General features: G+C 35.7%; 1 protein-coding gene across 1 annotated transcript; it reads right to left on the reverse strand.

The window, feature by feature from the left end:
- Nucleotides 1–1,251: 1,251 nt before the first annotated feature.
- LOC121407107 (nibrin-like) lies at nt 1,252–27,598 on the reverse strand. Its single transcript, XM_041598037.1, has 17 exons — nt 27,480–27,598; nt 24,188–24,238; nt 23,304–23,386; nt 22,340–22,491; nt 21,443–21,602; nt 19,741–19,844; nt 18,367–18,484; nt 16,292–16,491; nt 15,190–15,281; nt 14,312–14,483; nt 13,647–13,780; nt 10,963–11,732; nt 10,134–10,247; nt 9,289–9,465; nt 7,630–7,743; nt 6,998–7,091; nt 1,252–2,354 (listed from the first exon to the last, which is right to left on the reverse strand). The coding sequence occupies exons 1-16, from the start codon at nt 27,505–27,507 to the stop codon at nt 6,999–7,001; spliced, it is 2,562 nt and encodes an 853-aa protein (XP_041453971.1). The 5' UTR covers nt 27,508–27,598; the 3' UTR covers nt 1,252–2,354; nt 6,998.

The following is a 27,598-nucleotide window of genomic DNA, read 5'->3' on the forward strand; positions in this document are numbered from 1 at the left end:
ATTTGTTGTCTCTCGTCCTCTCTCTCTATTTTTAAAGCGAAGAGCTTTTCATAGGAACTCTTTTTCCACCAAAGTATGAAAAAGCACCAGAGCCAAATTGCAAATTCCTGATATATTACACAGCTCTGCTTTAATTACTGGGACAATCTCCTTCCCAACATGAAATTTGCAATTCTCATAACTTTAGTGATCATTTATTTTTCAAACACCCATATATTTTTATTCCCAATTCATATTACATCTCAAATTAACAAAAAAAAATCAATACTGTATAATATGTTTGCCAAAATATTTTACAACAAAGGCATTTGGAAACCTGAAATAATGTTCAATGGTACATTTAAGTATCAGAGCTTAGTATATTGCACCCCAAACAAACAAAGTTAAAAGGGAAAAAAATCATGAAAATACTGTTGCCAAAGAGATTTCTAGGCATTTTATTTTATAAAGCAATTGTCAATGGTACATTTCAAGCATGGGTGATCACTATCTAATAACATGTTTTTGCAAAATAAGGTCTCTCAAACAACAGCCCCTAGCAAAAAAAAAAACCCCAGACTATTCTCGCCCTAATGAATGCATGCAAACGCAAATTAATCAATAAAATCAACACATTCACAGAATACTGCCAGATGAAAAGCTAGACAAAATTCTGTTCCAGATTTCATTATTTCTTTTATTCACCATATTAATGCAGGTGTCAACAGTATTTCACACTTTTGTAGTCTATTCAGCTGCATTTACATTTATACAGTACATATGACAGAGTATTCACATTTTTTTTGGTAGCATCATCTCAAAGCACAGTGGGCAATGAAAATCTTATCTAGTTTTTAAACTTCAACTATTTTCAGACTTTCAAGAAAAGGGTACATGATATCAATAAACAATGTTACATATTTTAATATCAAAGTAATTCTTATTTTCATCCTCGTACCACAAGTATTTCTTTAGTCACTCACAAACATGGAAGACATTTTATATGACACATTGTCTATATCTACAACACAACTAGGAAGATAAATGAGAAACTATAGCAAAACGTACAAAGGGAAATGTAATGGAAATAGACGGAGGAAAGGTGGGGGCAGAGATGTTAGGGGAGGGAGGCAAATTGAACAAGACAGCGGGACACTAAATCAGCTAAAGCAACACAGAGGCAAATAACTAACTTCAGTTCTTTTATTTTTGCTTGATTATTGCTGATCACAATACGATTCACCATCACTTGACTATAAAGAGTAAATTTCCACAAAATCTCATGTACACTGAGCCATTTCTTTCCATATTCACCCTAATGAAATATTCCCAAATTCACAATGGAGAAAACCATGAAAAATTGCCTTTGCTAACATAATGTTTGAGAACTCAGAGGATGCATGAATATATATACCATTGCCCCCCCCCAAAAAAAAAAAAATAGTGAATACTGCTTCAACAGTGATGGTTTGTGATAATTCAAGTTTTACAATGTTACTTCATTCAGGGCATTCTGGCAAGATTTCATTTTGTTCAGTAGCATTTCAATCATATTTAAACCGCAAACAAAATATAGTTCTTTTACATGAACATAAGCAAAGCAAAGCATAAACAATTGATACTAAAGTCATAGCCACAAAAAGTTGTGGTATGATTATTTTGTTTCATGATAAGAAACATATTAAATATAATGTATCATAAGATTATGGGTCACTAAAAGAAAACTTTAATTCTACAGTTTTTTTAAGCCGGGGTAATAATAATGGCAGGGCCCGCTGGGAGAACAGTTCTCGTAACTAAAGTGGCTACCCTGGGTAAATATGCCATTATTATTATCATTATTATAGATACAGTTGTTTGCAAAAGCACATATAATGACCAATGTAATCGATCTTAAAACCAATGCTAAGATCAGTCACTAAGTTTTGTATCATGGGGCCTAGCAATATACTCATCTCATTGAATTTACAAGTCATCAGTGACTAAAATGGGCATAAATGGCTCTGTCATTATTTAATTAACCTTGCCTTTTCAGTATCTATGCATTTGAATAAGACTCAATTCATATCACCCTAAACAGGGAAGATACAACCACTATACTAGAAATATTTACTTGATGACACGCTTCAGCTAACTTGAAAGCAATTACGGTATCAACATACATGGCATTATGAAAGCATGTGACTTTGCAAAAATCCATATTACATAAACAAGGCCAACGTAAACAAATCGTGCAGAACCAAGTGGAGTCTGTGTGCATTGCAAGGTATGGGTGTTTGATCTGTTGCACCTCAAATATTCTGCATGTTTGCATAAGGTTGTCTTCAGCATCACAACAAAAGAGACGGCCATTGATGCGATGGTCTTCCAGGTTTCTGAACAAATAGAGAAGACATAAGAGCACGTGAAGGTATTGTGAATGACTTTTTCTCAAGCAAACAATTGGATATTGTCAATATAGGGTCAGAGAGATGTGGTTTATTAACCCTGGTGTTTTCATTCTTTATTAAAATCATGATTCAAATTATTCCACAACCTGGAATTTTAACCCCTAATTAACAGTGTTTTAAGTACAAATCCAGCAATATACTTGTACCCCTAATTGGCACAAAAACAGTACAAAATTGTTCCAAGTATAAGTTCCAAAGAGAAGAGGAAAGGAGAAAGGATTGGAGAGAGAGAGAGGGGGGGGGGTAAAGGGTATGAGCTAGGGGAGGAAGAGGGGCAGGGGAGGGGGCAGAGAAGGGGAATAAGAGAGAAAGAATGAAAGAGAAAAGAAACGGGGGAAAACTAGCATATAGAGAATTACATGTAACCAAGAAAGAGAGAGGAAGAATGAATAAAGTGATAGTGAGAAAAGAAGAGACATAAGATTTTCCCAATATTTGTTTCACTTGCAGGACCATTTCATAAGTTAAATACAAAATCACACTTAGACTGGTCAAGAATCAACCAGGCATCATCACTTGGACCCCATTATACAAGGCCTAGCAATTGATCACATGATTAAGTTTTAATGTTGGATAGAATTGATCACTTGATGCAATCAATCATTAAAATCAATCAAATGAGTGATCAATGTAAGCTTTGTATTATAGTGCTAAACTGAACTACATGTGCTTATATCATAAGTCAGGATACTGCCAATACAGGGACTCTTATTTCCCTCTCTTTGTTCAATACCAATTAGACTGTAGTAACTAAAAAAAATAAATGAGAGTTCTTTTGCAATGTAGAAAGGTAACATATCTGCTAATACTTGTTACTATGACTACTTTGTGGACATTTTGATTTCATGGCTGCTGAGCCCTATTTCCAATACAATAATGGCAAAGATTACCATAATTGAAAGTCTTCTGAAACTGGTCATTCATGCTAAAAAAAATAAATTCATATTCATCTTCAGTTACTGTGCATGTAGGTTAAAGAGATCACAGCCATAGGACCTTTGAATTTCAGATACACTATTTATTTAGCCTTTCATTCCATGTTGGAATACACTTAGAATTCAACAGATATGAATATCAGATATTTGATATTGTACTAAGGCAGAGATAAACAGACCTAAAAAAAAAAAATCCTTGCAACACATCAACAATATACATTTCTATCAAATAGGGCATATTAAGACCGACTCAATGTTAGAAAATACCAGGTATTCACTGATCAGGAATTCAATCTGGTTTATCTTTGATCAGAAAGATATTTCTGTCAATGTGAATGCAAAATACTTGTAATATTCCCAAAAGAAAATATCTGCTGAATTGTAGGTACTTGTCAAACTTAAAGGTATTGTTTAACTTTGTGAGCAGCTGATTAAAAAAAATCTCAAACCAAGATGAACAATGTGTACAAGTGCATGCATTAGAACTAATAAACCCTGAAAACAACCATTATTGAGAATGAAAAGCTAAAACTACAATGCAAACACCGATTTTGTAAATAGGCGTCTTATAGACGCCTAAATAGTACACATAAGTGTATGGGGTGAAATTAAAGTGGTGTTTCCGGTCACTTTATATTTCAATTTTTGAAGCACTAAATAATTATTGTCGAACGCAATTTTTTCTGGGCTTCATTTTTGTAACATAACACAGACACAGGTGACAAGTGTGACCTTCTAGCTCAGATTTTTAAAAAGTCAAACCAATGTTAACCAGTCACTTTAAGAGAACAATTTTCAAAGGCTGCACAAATTCTCGCAGTGTGGAAAAAAATAAAAAAACTTTCTCAACCCAAGCGAGTAGTCAGTCCACTGGTGGCTACTAAGCTTGTGATTCAAATTGTGCACCTCACCTGCTAATAAGATCATATTGCTCCGGTCTTTATTTCATATATAACGAAGGGTTACGGTAAGGGTAGCACTAGGAATTGGTTTAGGGTAGGGTAGTCTTAAATTCAGGGTTGAAGTTGATCATGCGACTGGTGTGTCACGATAGCTAGCATTTTCAACTTCTTGTAAAGTTATGGGTATTCTTGTGATTGAGTCGGTCTGAATATGCCTGCAGGCAATGACCGTCTAGTCAAGCCAAATATAAGCACTTCTGATGATGGCTCTTAATCAGTAAGACTACTCTGATAAAAGCCAACTAATCCTTGCTCTTTGATATTTGCTCCGGGAAAATATCAAGAGACCATGATTATGATCAATGATAACGAGAGGAGCATGTGATCTGGATTTTTGCCTTGTCATCGATTCCGATTAGGAAAATGATAAACCCACTTCATATTTATATATATCAATATAAACAATCATAATCATTTCAAGCATACAGTTACAGCCTTTCTCAAACCTTTGTGTTTTGGGCTTGCGTTTAGCTGTGGATTGCCTGGAGACAATGGCAGCCGATAACAACACAATGCAAGGAAACAAGCTAATACCAAGTCAATATGCAGACATACGCAGAGGCCTTACATTCTAGCTCAGTAATATGAAATTCATCAAACATCTTCAACTGATCGCAACCAAAATCCATACAAGCAGAGGCGATTTGTGATGCACAAATTAATGTTAGACAGCAACAATAAACTTACGCATTCACTCTAGAAGCGTTAGTGCTCAATTGACCTTGCTTTAGCTTGCATTTATAGCTTGCATTACTGTTGTAAAGTTTGAAGTTCTTTCACAAAAGTGTGAATGCTACTATTTTGTTGCATAGTATGCTGTGAATAGTCAAATTTCGGCAACAATATACAGCTTCAAACACAAGGTATGAGCCAGGCTTTCCGTTTTGGTAAAGGTGAAGGCAAAACGTATCACTCTGCAAAGCTACCAACCTGAAAAAGAATATTTCAGTATTTTTAAAGCTGAAAATCAGTATTTTGGTGACGAAAAATCAGTATTTACAAAGAAATACCATAGGACAACTTATAAAGCTGAAACTTTAGACGTCAGTATTTTGCATGAAAACCATCAGTATTCTCATTTTTCTGTACGTAATACGGAAAATACGTACTACTTGGCAGCTCTGATTTTGAGGCAATTTAGGTGTAGCTATCTTGGCAAAGCAAAGCTGAGGAAAGATGGCAATGATGATCATATCAAGAAGAAAGTGACTGTTTCCCTCACCCACTGCAACCAAAAGTGATTGTTTTATATTTCCGTCAGAAACAATCTTATCATATAGAGAATAGGCGCATATTTCTCTCACAGGTCAAATCTTCCTGTAATAATAATAATAATTTAGGTATACATGTATTTACCCAGGGAAGCCACTTCAGTTCTGAAAACTGTTCTACCAGCGGGCCTTGCTATTATCATATAGCACACAATACTACACAATGCAGGACACTTTTATAAAAGGTAATACACAGTGCAATAAACTTTCATTTTGCGATATAGTCTAAGAAATGACATCATTCAATATAAAGATCAAGGAATTTAACCTCAGAAAATGAAAACCAGAAACACCTGTTTGAAGGGCATTTTTATGATTTACTCACATGGCTTCAATACACCAAATGCACAATAACTTTCTAGGAAATATTGATTTGTGAATACTCCAAAGTCTCGGATGAAAAAAAAAGAACTTATACCAAGAGTAATTGAAAATGACACTCAGTAGTGACATTATGTATAATCTAAGTTTGATTTTATACTCCATAGGCATGGCCCAACTTGGAAAAAATAGCATATCAAGAGAGAACCAAGAAGAAGAAATCCTAGTCCTCTCCAGGACGTAACACATGGGCCCTGTTGTTACCATTATGGCAACTTTGCCATCAAACGGTAACTACAATGGAATCCTTGATTTTGATTACCGTTGTCATTGGATGGCAAAGTTACCATAATAACTTTATTGCAACAGGGATATGGTGCACCACTTCTGTGATTGTTTATACACCATGCAAACCATAAAACATCATCAAGAGCTCCCAATCCTAATAGCTAAAAATCTTATTCTTCATTTCTTTTCTTTTAAATTTCTTCGTTTAAAAAATTCTATTTCTATTGGAAAAATCCTATTTAGTGCCACTTTTCCCTTGTAAATCCTAATAGCAGCTCTGTTCATCTGAAGAAGAATATTATTTAGATGAGTACACATATTTTCTTAGCATTAAAATAGTAAAGAAGGCAAGGTACAGAATAGGTAAGATAAGCTTGAATCAGCAAGAAGTGAAATTTCTTTGAATAAGACACTATGCATGAATGACAGCTATATTTAAGGTGAACCATAGACCTCTGCAATTCACCATTCATGCAATTCTTCAAAATGCATCTTTCTTGAAAAGGGACTTGAAAAATTAGTGATGCTGAACTAAATTCACTCTCAAGTTATCAAACTACATATTTTCAAAGACTTGTTAGAGTGCTTGTATCAGAAGGTTTCATGGCATCGCTACGCTCTGAATTCCACACACTAATTAATTGGCAAACTTTAACCCTGGGTTTAACACTATACCATATATGCTAAGCCTATGAATAGATTTCTAATCAGTTTCTTTGATGTTTGGATTCACTTCATGATTTGCAGGCAAACTGCCTTGATCTATTCATTGATTCAAACCAATAACAAACCTCATCTCCTCCGCTTTGAGCCTCCAGCTTTCCTTGGCTCAAAAGCGAACAGTTTGTCAGCCATCTCTTCCTGCTTATCCTTCTTCTTCTCCGCCTGGTAATAGTATGAATAACAAGAGAGATTTACACAGCATTGAATATGATTCTTCACTGATGAGGTATTATGCATGGAATAGAACACTATTTATGAAGTAAAGTGACTATATCTCAAAGAATTCGGGAGTGCATTCTTTAGGAATTAATCGACAATTACCATGCCTGGTGACAAAAATCTTGATGGTAGTGTACAGTGGTAACCTATTGTGAAATCAGATATAATTTTGATCTAATATTTGACCGATTTGATTATAAAAAGCTGGCCATCCTGTCAGACCCGAATGATTGAATTAGCAACTTAATATCTGGACTATGAATCCTTGACAAAAACTACCTTTATATAATGCAAGGAAGACTACATTTGATTATGAGGAGTATACTGCATTTTGTCATTTACCTTAATAGAGAATGTGGCAATTACAATCAATTGCAAATCAGTTCATTATTAAGGGTATTACTAAGAGAAAGTGCCAAGAAGCATTTCAAATGAATGATATTGATAGAAAGGTAAGATAAAGAGGGAAAGGAAAACTTACCCGAACTTCTTCATTAAACATGTCTTCAATATCTTTACTTGGATTGTTATAATGAGTAAAGAGATCGTTGCCTCCAATGATGCGAGGGATGACAGATTGACCAGCATATCCAGCCTGAGGAATAGAAACAGTAATAAACCAATATCAAGCTATGGTAACAGTGGCATCCAGGTCTAGTGGTTATGACGCTGGCCTCCCAATCTGAGGGACTCTGGTTCAATTTCCAGCTTCCTTCAGCAAGAAATTTATCCATATTGTGCTGCACGCGACCCAGGTGAGGTGAATGGGTAACTGGTAGGAAGAAATTCCGCGAGTGCTTGAACGCGTTTATGGGCAGCAGGGTAATAATAGCAGCGCTTTGTATCCTCAGGGAAAAGGCGCTTAATAAATCCAGCTATCATTATTATAAAAGTGAATTACTGTACCGGTATACTTGAGTGCATATTTTAATATTTCAATCTCATAGAAGTGTACTGACTGATGAATCTGTTTTTCAGCAATGGAATCTGTGAAAATTGAATTTGGATTGGTTGATGTCCAGCACCCTCTCCCTGTTCTGCCTTTACTTTTCTCCAATAAGGAAGGACTGATTGAAATATTATCTTTCAAAATTTAGTGGTTGGATATTTAAAGGTCAAGTCCACCACAGAAAAATGTTGATTTGAATAAACAGAGAAAAATCAAACTAGCATAATGTTGAAAATTTCAACAAAATCGGATGTAAAATAAGAAAGTTGTGACATTTTAAAGTTTTGCTTATTTTGCACAAAACGGTCATGTGCACAACACAGTGACATGTAAATGGGACAGTTGATGATGTCTATCACTCACTATTTTTGTTCTTGTTATTGTTTGAATTAAATATTTCACTTTTTACAGATTTGAAAATAAGGACCAACTTGACTGAACCATATAGTATTAAATGATGCTAATTCCACATGTTTGGGCAGGAATTAATCATTGTTTAATGACAATGAGAAAATTAGAATATTTCATATTGCAGATAATAAAATACAAAAAAAAACGGTGAGTAGATGACGTCATCATTCTCCTCATTTGCATACCGACCAGGATGTGCATATAACTGTTTTGTGAAATTAAGCGATAATTCAATATGTCATAACTTTCTTATTTTACAGCCAATTTTGATGAAATATTTAGTGTGATGCTTAGTGTATTTTTCTCTTCTTATTCAAATCAACTCTTTGTTGGGGTGGACTTGTCCTTTAAAAAAATCCATAAAAAGAACATATCCTGAAAATTTCAACCCATTCTGCCGCTGAGGGTTTTTTTTTTTTTTTTTTACAAAAGACCAATTATTTTGAAAGGGCACCCAATTAAAATAAATATTTTTGTAATATTGTAAGTCCACTAAAGGCATGTTCTTATCATCCAAAAAGTACTTAGTGTATCTTTTTTTTTTTCAACTTATCAACTTCAATTTCTGACAGTATGAAGAAAAATAACTCTTTCAGTTAATTTTCTCATGTTTGCTTTTTGAAGACCAACTTTTGGCTATAAACAGAGAACCTTCCAAATTGACTTATTGGGTGTCTTGGGATGGCTGATCACATGTATTAAGATAAATATTTTCATAGCTTGTCAAGCATTACGAACAAAAGAGGGTTTTGGGCATGTGATTTACAGGAGACTATTTACCTTCCTGAACTTCTTGAAATTCTTCACCTGCCTTCCACTGCCAGACTCCTTAACTGTCCTGCGTGACGTATTTCTCTCCTTGCGGATAATGAGGGCAGCATTCATCACTTTAATCAGCTTGCTAGGTAGACCCTCTTCCTTCATGTATTCCTGTTCGATTTTCACATTCACCTGGTCCTGTTGTTTAATAATGTTATAATTCAATAAACATCTTTGGTGCAGTAATACTAATGAACAAGCCTGATCAAACTTTCTAGATGCAAACTTTCCGATCTTATCCACAACATAAATTTTTTAAAAGCCAAACCTGTCCTTCTACTGCAAGCTACAAAATGGTTTATATGTTGATAAAAAGTTATGCTATGATTGAATAATGCTTGTAATATGCGAGTGATGCATGTACAACTAGACTGTGGTATGGACAAATGTAACCAGAGCAGGGAAATGAAAGAGTATCTCATTCATCATTCATAATGCTGATTAAACTTATACTTCTTCTAGGCTTTTTACACCAAAGTTTAAATCAGGGGTTGGGATCTTGACCATGAAAGGTCTGATCGATGTAAAATCTTCTGCAAGGTTTAAGACATGTGAGAAGCATTGCTATGTAGAATTATGTATTCTATTATTTTGTATTTAATTACAATGTATATTAAACCATGCAAATGAATGCAAGAACTCTATTTCCTCAAATTAGGTACAGTATATTGATATCAGCTCTCTTACCTCTCTAAGAAATATAGAGTACATGAAATCTCCTAGCTTTATTACCTCTCTTTGATACAGAGTAGATAAAATCTGTCTCTTTTATCTCTCTCAGAATAAGAATGGAGAGGCTAGCTTACCTCTATTGGAATACGAGCCGAGATGAACCCTCTTGGTAAGTTCAAGGCATCCTCTGAGAATCCTGTCCCTGCATCCTGCATGTCTACTTGAGACTTAGATTCTGCTTCTTCCTCCTAGAATTGAAAAATATATCCCGGAGCCGGTTTCATAAAGCTGTTTGTAAGTTACGAATGACTTTACACACGACTGGTGACCCTTTCTCGAACGATATGATATATCCCTATGTAGCTGGGTTTTGTATAAGAACATGTTCCAGTCGCTCATAAAGTTGTGCATAACTTACGAACAGCTTTATGAAACACCACCCAGGACTTAGAAATTTATCGTTGGGTAAGGCCATTTCATCAGGCACATTTTCATATTACAGCACATACGGGGAAAAATTATAAAGGGGCATAAAAAACATTGAAGGTCAATGAGAGAGGCATTTAGTCATATCACAAGGCATCCAGTCCTTTGATTATTTTAAGCTATGAATGCAAATGGAACAAACCTGTGAAAATAGAGGAATCGCTAGAGAACTACAGCATTGGTCAATTGCGGAAAGACTTGCATTACAATGCAACTCAAGGTATCAAATTATGTTTCGGATTGGTTGAAATTCATGTTGCGTATTATTTATGGAGTTTTATTTGGTTGCAACTATTTCTACAATGTGACCCCAGAGCTCGTACACTGTGAGTCACTAAAAGAATGCTATCTTACATGGAGAACATCCGAAGGATACAAGATATGCCTGTTTAACAATTTGCATCAAATTTGAAATACAGAGAAAGGCAAGGGAAGGGGTGGATCAGGAAAGAAACAAATTTAAAGAAAGATACGAACCTGAGAGAAAACATCAATCCTGGCTTTCTTCTTCCACATACCGCCTCCTCCATCATTTTCTCTGCTTGTCTGGACTTCGTTGCTCTGTTCATCATTCTCAACGCTCCAATTAGCCCTTCTCTTACTGCTCCTTTTCCCTTCAAGCTTAACCTCAACATTCGACACTGGCTCCGGATCAGTCCTCCCAGTTTCAGGTTTCTTCTTTGGTTTCTTTCTTTCATAGTGAAACGGGTCATCTTCTACCACATCATCATCTTCCTCGTCATCGTCCTGCCCGAGGACGTGCTCCACTTCTGTCTCACCTTGGTCCATAGGTTCTTCTTTCAATGGTTCTGTCCGTCCATCTACTTCCTCCACTCCTGCCTCTTCCTTTGCTTTCCTTTCCGGCTTTCTGCTCAATTCTGGTGGTTTTCTGAATATGTCCTGCATGCTTTGCCTCTGCATGTCCTTTTGACTGGAATCTTTACTGATTGTGGCTTCAGATCTTGAGGGCTGTTCAGTTTTGATCTCCAGGCTTTCTGGGACTCCTACTGATGATGCTGCCTTGGTGTTCTTTCCACCACTCCCTCTTTCACCTGCATCTCCTCTTCCATTAGGCTGACTGAAAACCTCCTCTTTGACCTTGACTGTCTTTCTCTCTTCTTTCCTCTCCTCCTTTCTTTCCATGCCTTCATCATGTCTTTCATCCTTTGTCTTAGCCTCTGTTCTTGGGATAGTATCTCTCTGGTCATCCCTGACATCACATCTTGTCTTTTCCATCTTGATTGGAGCTAATGATCAGACATGACAAAAAGCAAAATTGTTGAAATTATTAAAATGTTTATAATTAAAGGGGAGCCCATGTCATTTCCATTAAACTTTCCATAACTGGGTAATTCCATAAGTATGTTTGTTGGATTCTCTATACATGGAACTTTCATGAAGTGATTCGTCTTTCTTTTCATTAATTGAATTAAGAATTTGAAAAGAATGAGGATATGATATTAAAACATGGTTATTATTTCATGGCATTGCCCCATTGTTCTTTTGTCATTTTGAAGAGAAAATGAGCAAAAAATATAATATAGATTTTTGTGTTTTATTTCATTTCCATGGTAATTTGCAGATGATCATGGTTGGAGGACCAGTAAACTGACATAAGATTAAAGCCCCTTTTGGTTCTAAATGTTTCACAATGCTGACTATAACTCCATGTTACTCCTCTAATTCCAATGTAAATTACATTAAAACTAGCACATCAATGATGTGGAGCTCATTCGGCATCTCACAACGAAATTTAACACAATTTTAATTTCAGCCCAGTTGACACTGTAGTGAATCATATTATTGACATAAATTGAGGTTATAGAATTGAAATTGGTGAAATGACACAGAAGCATTTTTTGTGATCTATGAATAAATTTCATAAAAATTAAGCATAAACAAAATTTCTAAACTGTAGAACAAATAAATAAGTAATTTTTGTGAGTTTTGAAAATATATGAATAAATTAGCACATTTAATGGATTTCAAAATTCTGAGTTGAAATTTTGTATCACCACCTCGAACTATCATATAAAGCAAAAAAAATTGAAATTGATCAACAAATGAAGAAAAAACATTTTTTTGTGATTTATGAATAAATTTTGCATAAATTAGCATAAATAATTTTCCAGACAAAAATTTCAAAATTTTGTGTACAAGTTTGATGAATCTCATGCAGCTCTACCAGATGGAAAAAAAATAAAAATCTGTCAACAAATAAAGAAGAGGCATTTTCTGTGATTTATTAATAAATTTTGTATAAATAAGCATAAATAATTTTCTACAGAAAATTTCAAAATTCTGTGCAGAAAATTGGTGAACCTCATGAAGTTCTACCAGATGGAAGAAAAAAAATCAAAATCGGTCAACAAATAAAGAAGAAGAAGAATTTTATGTGAATTTTTTAAAATATGCATAAATCAATTTTGCATAAATTAGCATAAAAATTTTTCTCGTCGAAATTCTGTGTAGAATTTTGGTGAACCTCATGAAGCTCTACCAGATGGAAGCAAAAAATTCAAAATCGGTCAACAAATAGAGAAGCATTTTTTGTGAATTTTGAAAAATGCGTATAAATGAGCAAATTTAATGAATTTCAAAATTCTGTGTAGAAGTTTTAAATACCCCACCTAGTGCTATCATATAAAGCAAACAGAATTGAAATCGGACTTGAAATGGCGAAGAAGTAGCATTTTGAAATTCGGACGACAGACGCAACGCCACGGCATAAGCTCATCTTGCCCTTTGGGGCGGATGAGCTAAAAAAGTATGATGAAGGTGAACAGTGTTTCCATTGAGGGTTATGATCTGAATTTGGAGAAAGCACCAACCTCATTTGGGGCAAAGGCCAAAAATTCACCTCACATTGTAAGCAAGAGCAGCTCGAATATGCATAACTGACAGATGTATTTAAGCACCTCTATCCCTCATCAAGTTATTCCTGAATAGTAGTGCCATGTGGTACCTATGGTAGCACTGAAGACACAAATTCTGAAAAAAATTGGAATTTTAAAATTTCAATTTTTGCTCTCATGACTGATTTTAAATGCCACTGTGTTCAATACAAAACGCTTAAAGAGAAAAAGAAAAGAGAATAGCCCCCCATGGAAAAAATACTACAAAAACATTATTCTTAGTACTCCATAAGCTTGGGGCTTTACCTTTCTCTTGAAATGAGAACTCTGGGGATCCGTCAAAGGGCCTAGATGATGAAGCCTGATTGGCTGTTCCTGTGGGCGTGGCAACTATTGTCTCTGAGATCTTGGAAATTTTGGGAGTTGATGTGAGATTTCGTCTAAAGGGAGACAGAGGTTTGATATCAGAACTTGAAAATGACAAGGAAATCAAGAGTGCAACCTATTTCTACATTTTAAGTCATAATTATTAAATTCAAACGGCTAGAAATAGCCTAAAATCGACTGATATATGGCGCAAATATTCACTACTGAATTATATGCGTCGTCTAAGCTAAAACAACAAGAACAACATATGTTAAAGAAATATAAAGAGCATTTTTGCACAATGTATTACATCAAATGAGTTAGCTCTATACCATTAAAAAAGTGGCAAGCAAAATATAAATTCAACACATTACTAGGCACTGCAATAATGAAGGTGAGAGACATGCAGAATTAATATTCAAGATGAGACGGATAAAGCATTACTAATTCTTTAAAACTAGTATTCTTGTTTAAAGTCTTGTGAGACAAATAGCAACTTAAATTGCCTTCCTGGTAAAATTTTCCTGATATGAAATACTCTACCATACTTGAAGTCATCTTTGTTAAGTTTGATAATTATTAGAGATATCACCTGATTATCTTACTTTGGAAGATTAGATGTGGATCCAGTCTCTTTCTTCATTGTAGTTGTGGCCTTCCTATCCACCTTCTCACTTCCACCATGTATTCTTTGTGAAATAGACTGGGTTTCTGAGACTAGAACATTCTGAGTTGGTAAGGACTGTGAAGGGACTGCACTGATAAGGTCCAGACCAGCTTTGAAGAAAATTTTTAAAAAATGTAGATAACATGATATGAAAATAACCTCCCACAAAGAATGCTGACATAACTCTCTGATCAGCTTTCCATATCTGCCAAACACTTGTGAAACATCATAGGCAACCTTGATTTCTTACTCTGCCCTGTCCATGTTTTTCTATCAGTATACATCTCTGGCAAATAAGCAAGACACAAGAATAAAATTCCCCACAAACTGAAATGACATTACCTTTTATTTACCCAGGTGTGGGTAGGCAAAATGTCTTGATCAGCTTTTCTCTATTTATAGACTTAATATCTTTGTAAAAATGATTTAATCTGTCAAGTCATACATGAATGAACACACATAAAAGAGACCCTATCATGTTCAGATGATCCAATGATAACCTGTCACTTTTCAGAAGGTCCCAGGAGACATTCTGTATTATGTAAACTTCAGACTTTCTGCCATCGTGATAATGTGACCTATCATTTGCATCATTTATTTTGTATACTAAAAAAAAACAAATTTGAACTTTGCATGTTTTGATAATTCAATGAATAAATCCCATTATATATTTATATTGATGTATGCTACAGAAACTATTTTTCCCAGCAATTCATATGACAAAACACTTTGGTCCGATATCTGATATTTGTTTCAGTATTGAATTCAAATGAATTTTGCAATTTCAAACATAAATTTCAGATCAAATTGTGTTACCTTGTGCAACTTTTGGATTGCAATGCAGGGCTGTGGAGACATAGATAACAGCCAGTCCAAGTTCAGACTCTGGGATAGGACGTAAACCATGCCTGTCAAGAATAAGCAAGATACATCACATTGCCATCATGGGATGGGAACTGATGTTGAAGAGTAATTGTTATGCAAAACAATTGTAACCAGGAGATTGGATGACTATTCTTCTGACTTTGATATCAAATGCCATTTTTCATTTGTTAAAATATTGCTCTAACAATTTGTTTTTATTTATTCATTATTATCATTATGTTTGGGGGTAAGGGGAGGGGGTGCAAAAACACAACATGTTAATCCCTGCATTGTACACTGTAACAGGTAAACTTCTAATACCTTAATATCTGAAAAGGGTTTATCAAATTAACTTTCTATCATATTTCACAAGGAAATTCCTCATCCTATTACTAAACTGACAAGACCAGTTTATGTTAAAAAAACAAATGATAAACAAAAAATGTTGATATGTTGAAGAAAAGAGCACATAAAAATTATCTTTAAAATTCACATCATGCCTAGCACAACACAACAACCAATGGATCAAGTCATTAAAGTGTGGTGATGTCAAGTAGCCCCAATAACCTCCAATATTTGTAGAATAAGATATTGACTGACTAATAGCCCTTCTTGTTCCATGCTGTGCAAACCAACTCCTCCAGTCATCAAGATTTGCAACACATTTCATTGACTGTCAAGCATTTGACTTCTCCATTTTTTTTCTCTCTTCCAGACAATGAGCATGACACGTCGCTACCCAAGCCAATTTCTCATTAATATACTAAATATGTTACTAAGGTATGTTGCTGTATACCAGAATAACTCTTTTTCGGACCTCCAAACTTTTTCGATGTAAAAATATAGGAATGATTTCACTCAATAACAGGAGAGAAACATTTCCAAGACAAGTATGTTGGAATATTATCAAGAACTGCAGAGAAAATCATATATGAGAAGTTTTGATAGCTGGAACGCAAAAGAAATTTGGGCTTATTTATTTCTCCCTCCAAATTCAGAATTTAATGAGTAGGTCTGCTTAATGACCATGCAGAGAAATTTATGCAATACTCACTTCTTTAGGAGCTTGAGAACCTGTGAAGTGACCTTTTGTCCAGACTGGCTCATCTGCTGTAGATTGTCTTGATGTTCAGTGTAAAGCACACAGGATGTACTAGAGGTCAAACGACTAGATATGGAGTGGACATCACTATCCTCTTCCAGGAGCTCTGACTGGCCTCCAGCCAAGCTTATTGGTATGTGAAGACGCTTGTACTGAACAAAAGATTATTTTGGAGAGTAATGGGGGAAATATTTAAGACTGCTAGCTTTTAAAATGTTCTATGGAATAAATAATGTTCAGACAGTCAGAAGTCCAAAGGTTAAAATCTGATTTTGTCTCAGTTGAATTAGAGTGGTCGGATTCACATGTACCACACACTGGCAGCACCGCCCCTATCCTTTCTCTCCACTTTGCAAAGTTCAGCGCATCCCCCATTTTCTTGCTACTCTTGCTTCTCCCACGTCTTCTTTGGCCATCCCCTCCAACCCAAACTGCCCCCTTGTACTCAAAAGCCCTACTGAAAACACACCCATACTACATGTTTCCTGTTTAACTTCACCAACCGATCCACCACATTTCCAGGTGGGTGTTTCATAAAGGTGTTCATAAGTTAAGAGCGACTTTAATGGAGCGTTGTGGCCCAGTGGATTAGTCTCCGGACTTTGAAACAGAGGGTCGTGGGTTCGAATCCCAACCATGGCGTAATTTCCTTCAGCAAGAAATTTATCCACAATGTGCTGCGCTCAACCCAGGTGAGGTAAATGGGTACCTGGCAGGAATTTATTCCTTGAAACGCAGCGCGCATAACAGCTGCACTGCTAAAGCCAGGGTAATTATGCTGCATATACTGTAGAGTGCTTAGAGACTTCTGACAAAGTAAGTATTAAGCGCTATATAAGCAAGTATAATTATTTAAGAACAACTGGTGATCCTTGTTTGTGGTACATGATGTATTCAATGGCGATGGTTTAGCATGTAAGAAAGGTTTACCAGTCCTTCTTAAAGTCTCTCTTGATTTACGAACAGCTTTATGAAACGCCCCCCTGGACCCCCCAGTCTTCTTCCTATCTATCAATTTCACACCACACATTGCTCTTTCTCTCTCTCTGTCTTCCTCAAAATCTCCATCTCATTTTCACTCATACAAAAGGCATCCTATCCTGGTGCTGAGTGAGTAGGATGTTGAAAGTCAATGTAGACTGCCCAGTAATATTACTGGTCAAACTACTCCTATGAAGTAAGGAATGTACATATTGTCTGCATGCATGACTTAGGGTGTGTTATGCTTTTCCTACAAGAGTTACTTCAATACAAAGTGGTTGTGTCCTTTCTCATTTTCATCAAAGTGCTGATTATAAATGCAAACTAAGATACATTTTGGTTCTGCATTTCTCTGTAAAGTTGGTTTCTGGAAAAGCATAAACATAACATCAATTCTGAACATGTTTAAATGACATCATTATACGTGTGTTTTCGGTTTGATCAAGATCAAAGATAACAATACAATACTACTTGAGAACAAGCATGACGCCAAAGATGACCTCTCTTCCAAGGTTAAAGTAGCATGTGCAGCTAGCCTGATTTTGCCCCAAATGATAGTTGAATTAGAAAGTGTACAGCGTAAACACACAACATTTATCAATATTTATCATCACTATTATCAAGTTTGTTAAATCACGCACTTATTGCACTGTCTCTGACATAGTATGATGTAGTGTGCACTATAAAGAAGTGTACTGACATTTACAAGCATAAATAGTAGCACATCAAGCTTTCCCTTAAAAAAACATTCACACAAAGGTAAATTTGAACTTACGAATACCAATGAATATTACTTTGTTGAAGCTCATACCTTAAATAACAAATAAGCAAATAATCACCTTTTGGTTCCAGGCAATGACAGGTACAATTTACTTACTCTATAATATTAAAGTATATGCTAAATTGAAAATGATTAGACATGATAGTTTGTAACTTATAATCAACGGCACTGAATTTTATGCTAACAACTTACAAAATCAATTATCAAGTTAGTTCCTGTAGACTTGAAGGGGAAAAAAAATCATACAATATGGGAGAATACCAACCTGTTTCTCAGTAAGAAAAAAGAAAGTCCTGTCCTTAAAAATCTCTTTCCTCCTTTCATCTGGGCTGAAGGAGACCTCATCCTTATTGATAGCTGCCTCAGCCACAGAAGGAAGATAACTTAAGAAAGAAAACCAAACAAAATGTTTTATCCTGTTTCAAAGAAATTCCAACTACAATGGCCATATTCTAAGATCAATATTCACAGAAAATCAAGTATAATACTGTAGTTTAACCTAGTGTCACAGATCTCAAACGAAAGATGTCCATAATATTAGCATATTTGACACTCAAATTATCAAACTTTAATCATTAAAATTGATATCACTGCGTTGTAGATGACAAATTCTACATGGGCAGCTTTACTTGCTTTTTAATAATATAGGATATTTATATTGCGCACATTTCCACCTTGTTAGGTGCTCAAGGCGCTCCTATATTACCCGGCTAAGCTAGGCGTTCATAGCGCACACAGCTTCTTAAGGAATTACTTCCTACCGGTACCCATTTACCTCACCTGGGTCGAGTCCAGCACATCATGGATCAGTTTCTTGCTGAAGGAAATTACGCCATGGCTGGGATTCGAACCCACGACCCTCTGTTTCAAAGTCCGAAGACTAATCCACTGGGCCACAACGCTCCACATTTAAGCATGTATCAAGGTAAGGGGTAAATTTGACTTATCCCAACTTGTACAAAATTTGTGATTGTCATGCAACCACCTTTTGTTGTCACACTCTTAAGAAGAGTATTAACTTTCAAATCTCAGAGGTCTTGAGGGAAACAATAAGTTACAAAATCACATGTTCGCTAAAACCCTTATAGGTTTTAAGAAATTTGTGGGTACAAACGAATGGAAAACACTAGATTTTCATACATTTCTAACGAAAACACTGCTCATTTCTTATTATCAGCCATTTGAATCATATTTTCTGACTTAAGATCAACCAAAATGAATTCAGAAACAAATTCAGTCAATAATTAAAAATAAATAAGAAATGCACATAACAATCCATCCCAAATGAATGAAGTCATGTTTAACAAATTTTTTCCTACACTATAATACCTGAAGAGTGTTTAACAAATTCTTAAAAGATTTGGTAGTAAAACACCAAATATGAATTAAATGATAATGATAATAAATAAGAACTGTATGCATCTAATTTGCATAATTAAACAATTTGTTGATGAAAATACATATTGTTTCTTTAATATTTTGGGTTAATCAGGCCTATTGCAGCCAAGATTTGAAGCAAAACTGACCAGACCCATCCCCAAGTGGAAACTTGGTCTGATTTTTTTTTTTTTAGTCGAGCAGATTTTTTTAAAACATGTGTTCAGGTGTTTATGTGAAAATGGGGTGAAGGTTAACTTACGTTCCTGGAGTAGGCAGGGAAGATTTTTCGATGACAGATTCCAAAGTATGCTTGAAGAAGTCTGGAGTAACGATAGGTCGGCATGCCACAAGAGCACTTATTACCTGCAAGGATAAGGTACTAGTATTAGATGGGACGAAGTAGAAAGAGTAAGACATTGAACATAAAGAAAAAGACAATGGTGGAGAAAAAATTAAAATACATAGACATTGACTGGCCCTGAAAAGCACGGGAATCTGCCTGCTATGGTAACGTACAGAGAATGAAAACTTTCCAGTGCTGACAGCTTTCATGAAAAATCTCCAGGGCACCATATCATGAAACTTGTTGGAATGGATTCTCTGCAAGTTACCATAGTAACTGTCATAAGACTAGTGATTTTCTGTCAGTCATAATTAAAGGGGCGTTACAGTGGCAAATCAAGGAGAAATGGAGTCTTAGAGAATAATACTTATTGACTTGTTCATCGTAATCTGTCATTGATGCGTGATAAAAATTCCCGACAATACGGATTCAACATCACTCAGGATTGTCAAAAGACTCAAGGTTTTCATGAGTTTAACACCTTGGTTTTATGTTTTGAGTAAATTCTGGTTCCTCCATCAGTACCAATTTTCCTCAATTTCTTCTCCCAGACATACAGCAGACATACTGGCTCTAATGACATTACACGCTTCAGGCCTCGGCTACATTGCTAGTTTTTTTTCCATATGATATTAAAGCTGCTTGATTGATTTTTCATTAAAAAAAATTGAAAGATTGGGCAATAAATAATTGTACTTATCATAGATGGAACCTTAGTCAGCGTGACACAAAATATGCCTACCCCCCAATCAAATTGTCACATATCTGCCACTTTAAAGACTTCAGTGAATCCCCCCTCCCATTTACTTGTCACTTAAATAATGGCCACTTTACAGAATTCAATGACATTGTCAGAACTGACAATTTAGAGCCAAGTGAACCTTCTCATTTTTTGGCCGAATATAACATCAAACGAAGAACTGTATGATAGATGCCAATTGGGATGCATGAAAGGCATTATACAAAGAAGACGCTGGAGCTGGATTGGCCATGTGCTAAGAAAAGAGGATGATAGCATTACCAAAACGGCACTCCATTGGACTCCAGAAGGGAAGGGGAAGAAGGGGAGAACCAAGAACACCTGGAGAAGGACCGTAGAGAGAGAAATGATGGACCTGACCTGCACCTGGGGGACACTACGGCGCCTGGCTTCGGACAGAGTGGAGTGGAGGACTTTTGTTGCTGCCCTATGTGCCCACCCGGTATAATGGGCAGTAAGTAAGAACCTTCTCAAGAAATTGTGCTCCTGTCACATCTCTCGCCTGCTAGTGAGCTGTACGGTATTCAGATGCAACATTGGAAGGGGGATCACAAGGGTTTGACACACCACAAAATCCTTGTTGAATGAATTGAAAGGGAAGGGCAGGCAAATCCACCATTCAGCCAATCAGAGAGCAGCGTTGATATGTCCTACCTGCGCCAATTCGAAGACGGACTTCTTGATTGCTTATGATCATAGATCAGACCTCTCAGATAGTATATGGTGTGATATTTACTCCGGTGACAATTCATAATGCTAAACCAAATATAAAACCCTATTGCATACCTAACCGTATCTTACATGAAATAAGGCACAGAGAAATTGTTCCCAGAGCAAACAATTTCACTGTCTACTTACCTTGATAGTAACATTCAGCTCTGACATGACTAGATGGGTACATTGTGGACACCATTCAGAAACCACATGACCACCAATCCTATGAACAATCTGCTTCAGGGTTCGCTTCTCGTTTCCTGGCAGGGCAGAGGCGGCTACCACAACAGGGTTAAAACAAACCCTAGACATACAAGAAGGGAAAAAATATATGTTAACATTTCCCTCAGTCATGCATTATTTTGAACATTATAAACATGAATAGAACAAAATTGTTTGTTGACAGGGCTCACACGGATGTTAACAGTGAAGTTGCGCATCCTGATTGGCATGTTTTATGCATTGCAGCAGATCTGCTACAATGAAGGTTCATTAAATGACCAGTGCATTGCTCCACATTTGTAAGGCTTCTATCACTTTGATGTACCTTCCTCCAGCCCTACAAATGTTGATGATAGTAACATGGATATTAAATAAAGTGAAACATACAGGATTTTTTTTTTTTTTGGGGGGGGTGGGTGGCACTATTTGTTTTATGAGGGCAGTACTTTCTTAAAACAATTGGAGTGCCTCTGGCAGTCTCGCCTGCATTACGTAATTCAGTAAAGCAGCAGTGATGACTTTGATAAACAACTACTGAATAGTTTATTTAAAAAAAACACAATTCATGAAAATGAAATACTTCATTTATTGACCCTAAATAACCTTTGACCTTTGTCATGTGACATGAAACTTGCACAGGATGTTTGGTGAAACTTGATTGCTCTTATATCCAAGTTTCATTTACTACATGTAAACCCATAAACTTTCAAAGACATAATGGCAATTCAACAAAGTCCCCCAACATGGGCAAAGTTCATTGACCTTAACTGACCTTTGACATTCATTTCATTTAAGGACCATAGTTCTCCTATATCATACCTCCATTTATTTGAATTCAATGACCCAAATGAAATGACATCTCCATTGTTAAGGCTTTTATCACTTCCCGATTCCAGTTTGACTCCATTGCAGGTTGTGCCAAACTTTGAAGTCTCTTTCAAAATCAGGGTCGAGGGAGAATTCGGCCGATTCTGAAAATGGAAGGAATAACATACAAAAAAAGTAAAAACATCTTGTATAAAAAGTTGTCTGATTGGTTTAGTTTACATAATATGCATGCAATGAAACATCAAATAATATGAAAAGATATCAATTATGACAAAAATGATTTTAAGTACCTGCAGTTAGGGTTGGACTCGACTACTTTCTTCAATCACAATTATGATTGATATATGTAATACATCATTATCGTTGCTAGAAGTTTTATCCATTTAGTATTCCATATAACTGTATATTATGTATTCTATCATTTACTGAGTCATATATTTTCTGGGTGACCCAACCTTACAAGCATACTGCTTCCATGGGCATCCAATTTTCCTAATATATATATAAAATGAAGTATTTTGCATTTATTTTAAAGTACGATACGTCATTTGTGTAATGTCTCATTTCTATACTTTGTAATGTTTGTATATTCTTGATTTTCCATGTTTTTAATGGAAAATAAATGAATTCAATTCAATCACATTGATCATTGAGGAAATGTTCAATTACAATAGCTTTCAATTACATTTTTGAATCATAATTACAAATAACTTTTGTCAATTACAATATCAATTTCAATAACTTTATAAAAATGTCATAAATGAAATCAATTTGTATTTTGCATGTCCATGTGCACGATTTGCAATCTCAATGAAAGCTAATTTCATATTCTTTTTTTTCCTCTTTAAGATGAAATCATTGCTTTGGCTGTTTACACAGAAATTGGTTTTGGGAAGGCTGGTCACAAATGTTATAAATCAGAAGACCAACCTTACCCCATGTATGTAATACTTACAAGATTACTCTCGGGATGTTTGACTCTGAAAGACGCATGCTTACGACTGATGGACTGGTCACCCGCTATCAAAATGGGACAATCTGCATGGCACAGAGAAAAACAAAAGAAACAAAACAATGAGTGGAAAAGGAGTGCAATTCCAAAGTTCATTGATTCTTTACATCGAAGAATTCAATTAAAACAGAAGAGCAGCTGACATGTTATCGTAGACGATTTCATTTAATTTATTTATATCAGAGCTGCAACCCTAACAAGAACATTTCAGTATTTTTAAAGCTGAAAATCAGTATTTTGGCGAGGAAATCAGTATTTTTAAAGAAATACCGTAGGAAAACACATAAAGTCTGATAATTTAGTAGAGGAATCATTGGCATGTCTAGTGTGGTGTGGATTGGTCATCATTTGTTATTTTTATGTCATCATTAAGAATGAGGGGTGACAAGTTTTTATTATATATAAATGATGCAACTCGCAATTCGTGTATTTGAAATATATTAAGTACATTCAATCAAAGTCACAAATAAAGTACAGTAAAATAAAATAGCATGTGAAGTCAAGATGAAACAATTCATTATCAATAACTGATTCTGTTTATCACCAGGAGTTGGACATAGAGGAACAGAAGATCCTGCGTCCAGAACTGAACCTTATGTAACCTTATATATGCATAACCATAGTTTTAGGTTTTACTTCCCCCATTTCAAATGAAAATAGATGAGACTACATCATTTTGGGTAATGCCATCAGAAAAGGCAAGATTTCATATGCATTAGGGTGACAATCAATTAAAATTTGACTACTAGAATATAGTAGAATTGAATAGCATTGAGTAGAGCATAGTAGAGAATATTTCCATCTGTCCATACAATGAATCTTCCTACCTTTACGGCCAACCATGTAGTCCTCTCCAACTATAAAGTTGTAACTGCACTCTGAAAAAATAAAAGATTACTTTAAGTAACATTTTAAGGTTTCCATGCCCATGCCATGGTGAAGAACAATCAATGTATTGTTTTATTGGTCCCGTGTAGCCAGGAGGCTCCTAGAGAGTGAAAATCAGGAATCGTGCCCCATTCATGTGCGTATACCGTGATCAACGTTGCAATTTCCGCCCCCGAGATTTCTAATTTCTCTGTAAAAGATCTAGAGGTCTAGCGCTAAATCATGTAAATGGGCTCCAACTTCATCTCCGTCATTTATAGAATATGGATTTCATTTTGACGGGGAAAAAACTTGCCGATGTTCAAGTAGCCGTCTTGCTTTCTTTGTTAGTAGCTAAGCTACGAGACACAAAGAAAGCAAGATGGCTACGCAAACATCGGCAAGTTTTCTCCCATCTTCTCAAAATATATTTGTTCTTTTTAATGAATATTTGCTTAAAAATGAAATCAATATCCTGTTAGAAATAAAGTTCTAGCCCATTTAGACTCTACATGATTTGCCAGGCTAGAAATCTTTTACAGGGAAACAGAAAACTTGGGGGCAAAAATTGCAACGTTAACCGCATTTTAATACACACATGAATGGGGCACAATCCCTTGCTCCATTGAGAGTAAGCACACGCTAGTGAATGATTTCTAGGAGCCTCCTGGCTAGTCCCGTGTCAGCGAGTCCTGCATTACATTACAACGCCACTCGTGCTCACCAGCTCAGGCATAATTGCCTGAGTTGGTGAGCACGAGTATAATTACCTTCTCTCATCCCTCTAAATTTATAACTCAGGCCTCTCAAATGTGAAATGTCATTCAAATGACAGTTGGTGATAATAAACAAATATTTTATTAAAAGACCATTTGAACACTTTGATGGTATGGAGAGAAAAAAAAAAACCTTTCCAAAATGTGTTGCTGAATGAAAAAGACTGAACCTGAAGAATGAACCCAAAGCTGAAGGCTGAACTTGTCTTGAAAACTTGAATTTAAATTAAAGTTGAAGTGAAATTTCACATTTCGCATCATTTCAAGAAATTGCCATCTAATATCTGATTATCTTTATTTCCCTAAAGTTATCTTAGTTATAAACTATAAGAACAAGAAGGTGAGAGTTCCATATGCACCCCCCACTAAAATTGAAATAAAAATATGGATAAGGTTCAGAATAATACATCTAGACCTAATATAGAACATATATGATGGGGGAATGGAAATACATTAAATACCAAAATATGGCTTTATTTCGTCAAATTTCGAGCAGGATCTAGTGCGTGTAATTGTCCATAACAGTTAGACATCAGTTTATTTAGTCAGTAAAGGGTCTGTGAGTCTAGGCTAGTCAAACTATCGGCTAATAATCGTTAAAATACCCCTTCCGGTATCAGTGCTTCTTGCTAGCATAGCGGGAAGAGGTCTTGACTGCACATAAACGAGGAGAGTTCGAGTCCCAACTAAGCCTAAGCCAAGGCACCCATGGTTTCAAATCATCTCGCGTGCGAAAGATTCATATGCACCTGGTGCACGCAAATCTTTCACACCCTTTTTACTAAAATAACTATGACATTACATTTTAGCTAAGATTTCTAATTGTGCTATGACACTTACCGAACCATATGGATCGTTTGTTGACTTCTCTTTGCTGTTTTTTGTAATAAAATAACACTCATTCAATGAACAAGGTTATAATATAACCTTGTTCTCAGTTATATCTCCATGTGTGGCAAAATAAGGGTGGCAATGTTTGGCTTATTTTCTCTTTTTCTTGGGGCAAATGCTTATTTTTTTACACTGACAGTTTTCATTACACCTATTATTCATACAACTTGGCTCTTATTTAAATTTGATTCTTGAAATCATTTTTTTCTTAATGAAAAATAGAGATCAAAAAATGAAAATTTTCATGCCATATTACTTTCCACCAATAGAGGGCGTACACAAAAATATGCCCCAAATTCAAGTTTTTGAGCGCTCTGGTGAATACAAAAATTATTCCCAAGTTACTAATGAAAAATAAATTACAACTGTATGAAAATTAGTAATTTTGGTCACAAAAGTGATATTTTAATGATTTTTTAAAGTGTGTCCTCTGTACAACATTGGCATACCATAGTCCTACCTGTAGATTCCCCACAGGCAGGGTGGTAGCAGTGAACAAGTGTAAAATAAAAGCATTTTTTCGTGATCTTCACGTAGATGCCTCTTGATCAGCGCGGATATCAATTTTTGCCTAAATAGGGTGCGCGATATTATTCGTAAGCTGGTTTGTACCGTTTGTTAACAGTTCTCGTTCTGCAGCTTGTATTGCTAGAGCTCTGCATTCTAGGCACTCAGCATTATTTTCTTGCTTGTTCAATCCACTTTCATCATCATCTGTCAAAAGATGGCGTACTTTACCTATAAGTACCGTATATACCTGAAATGCAACCTGTTGATTTTTTTGGTACAATTTCTTATATTATGCGCCGACGACTTAAATCGAGACTGTTCGATAGGAAATTCGCGTTTCAATTATTTGCGTGATTTCCTCCGCAGTACCTTGGAAGGACAGAGTGATCTTGGCCGAAATTTTGAGGTAGGTATTAAACAATAATTTTGACAAATAAATTTATGAAATTAAGCAAGTTGTTGATGTAATTTACGTAGATCTATATCAGTATATGATATGTTGAAATTTTTGGCGTTTCATTCCCTCACATTCGTGTGATGAATGAAAACGTCAAAATCCACTGTGAAATCACATGCGTTGTGTGAGGTTAGTATACTAACCTCGCATGTTGTGTGAGTGAGGTAAGGTAAGCAGACAGTAAAAAAATGATAGAAAAATCTGTGAAGACGTGAATGAACCGGAACTTGTAGTTATAACAGCATGACCATGATGATGATGACCAGTACTTCAGTAACACTTCAGTCTTCGGAAGTATCAGCAATATTTTGTTATTTTTGGTGGGGGTGGAACTCTTTTCAAAAAGAAAAATATTTCCTTCTCTCTTAATTGGAAGTTGATTTACGATCTACTAAATTAAACTAGGCCCTAGTCTATTTGATCTAGAACTAGGCAAAATCTACTCATGAAAGTCTACACGTGGGACCGTAAGCGCCATCATACACAATCGAATGACATCCAAGATTCCCCAGCCCAGGCAAGTTCGCAGTCAGATTAATCAAAGTCAGCCTTTCCAATTCACCATCGAAAATCAAGAAAAATATACAACCTCAAAGAATAAAATCAATCTTAATGTACCTTTTCCAACGCTTTCAACTGACCACATTGCAACCGGTGATTTGCTTCTTTCTTCTCAAACAAATACAAAATTCCCGGTCCATATGCATGCATGCATATCGCATTGCGCTGCGATAGGG

Source organism: Lytechinus variegatus, chromosome 2, assembly GCF_018143015.1.
Source record: "Lytechinus variegatus isolate NC3 chromosome 2, Lvar_3.0, whole genome shotgun sequence".
In the NCBI taxonomy this organism is placed as follows: Eukaryota; Metazoa; Echinodermata; class Echinoidea; order Temnopleuroida; family Toxopneustidae; genus Lytechinus; species Lytechinus variegatus.

What these genes read in the sequence shown, in the direction of transcription:
- LOC121407107 (XM_041598037.1), bottom strand. Translation starts at nt 27,507, where the DNA reads ATGTGGTCAGTTGAAAGCGTTGGAAAAG. An exon ending in AACATCCCGAGAGTAATCTT is followed by an intron (nt 22,492 to 23,303) that starts GTAAGTATTACA and finishes TTCCATTTTCAG; the next exon opens with AATCGGCCGAATTCTCCCTC. An exon ending in GTTCTCATTTCAAGAGAAAG is followed by an intron (nt 11,733 to 13,646) that starts GTAAAGCCCCAA and finishes TCTGATCATTAG; the next exon opens with CTCCAATCAAGATGGAAAAG.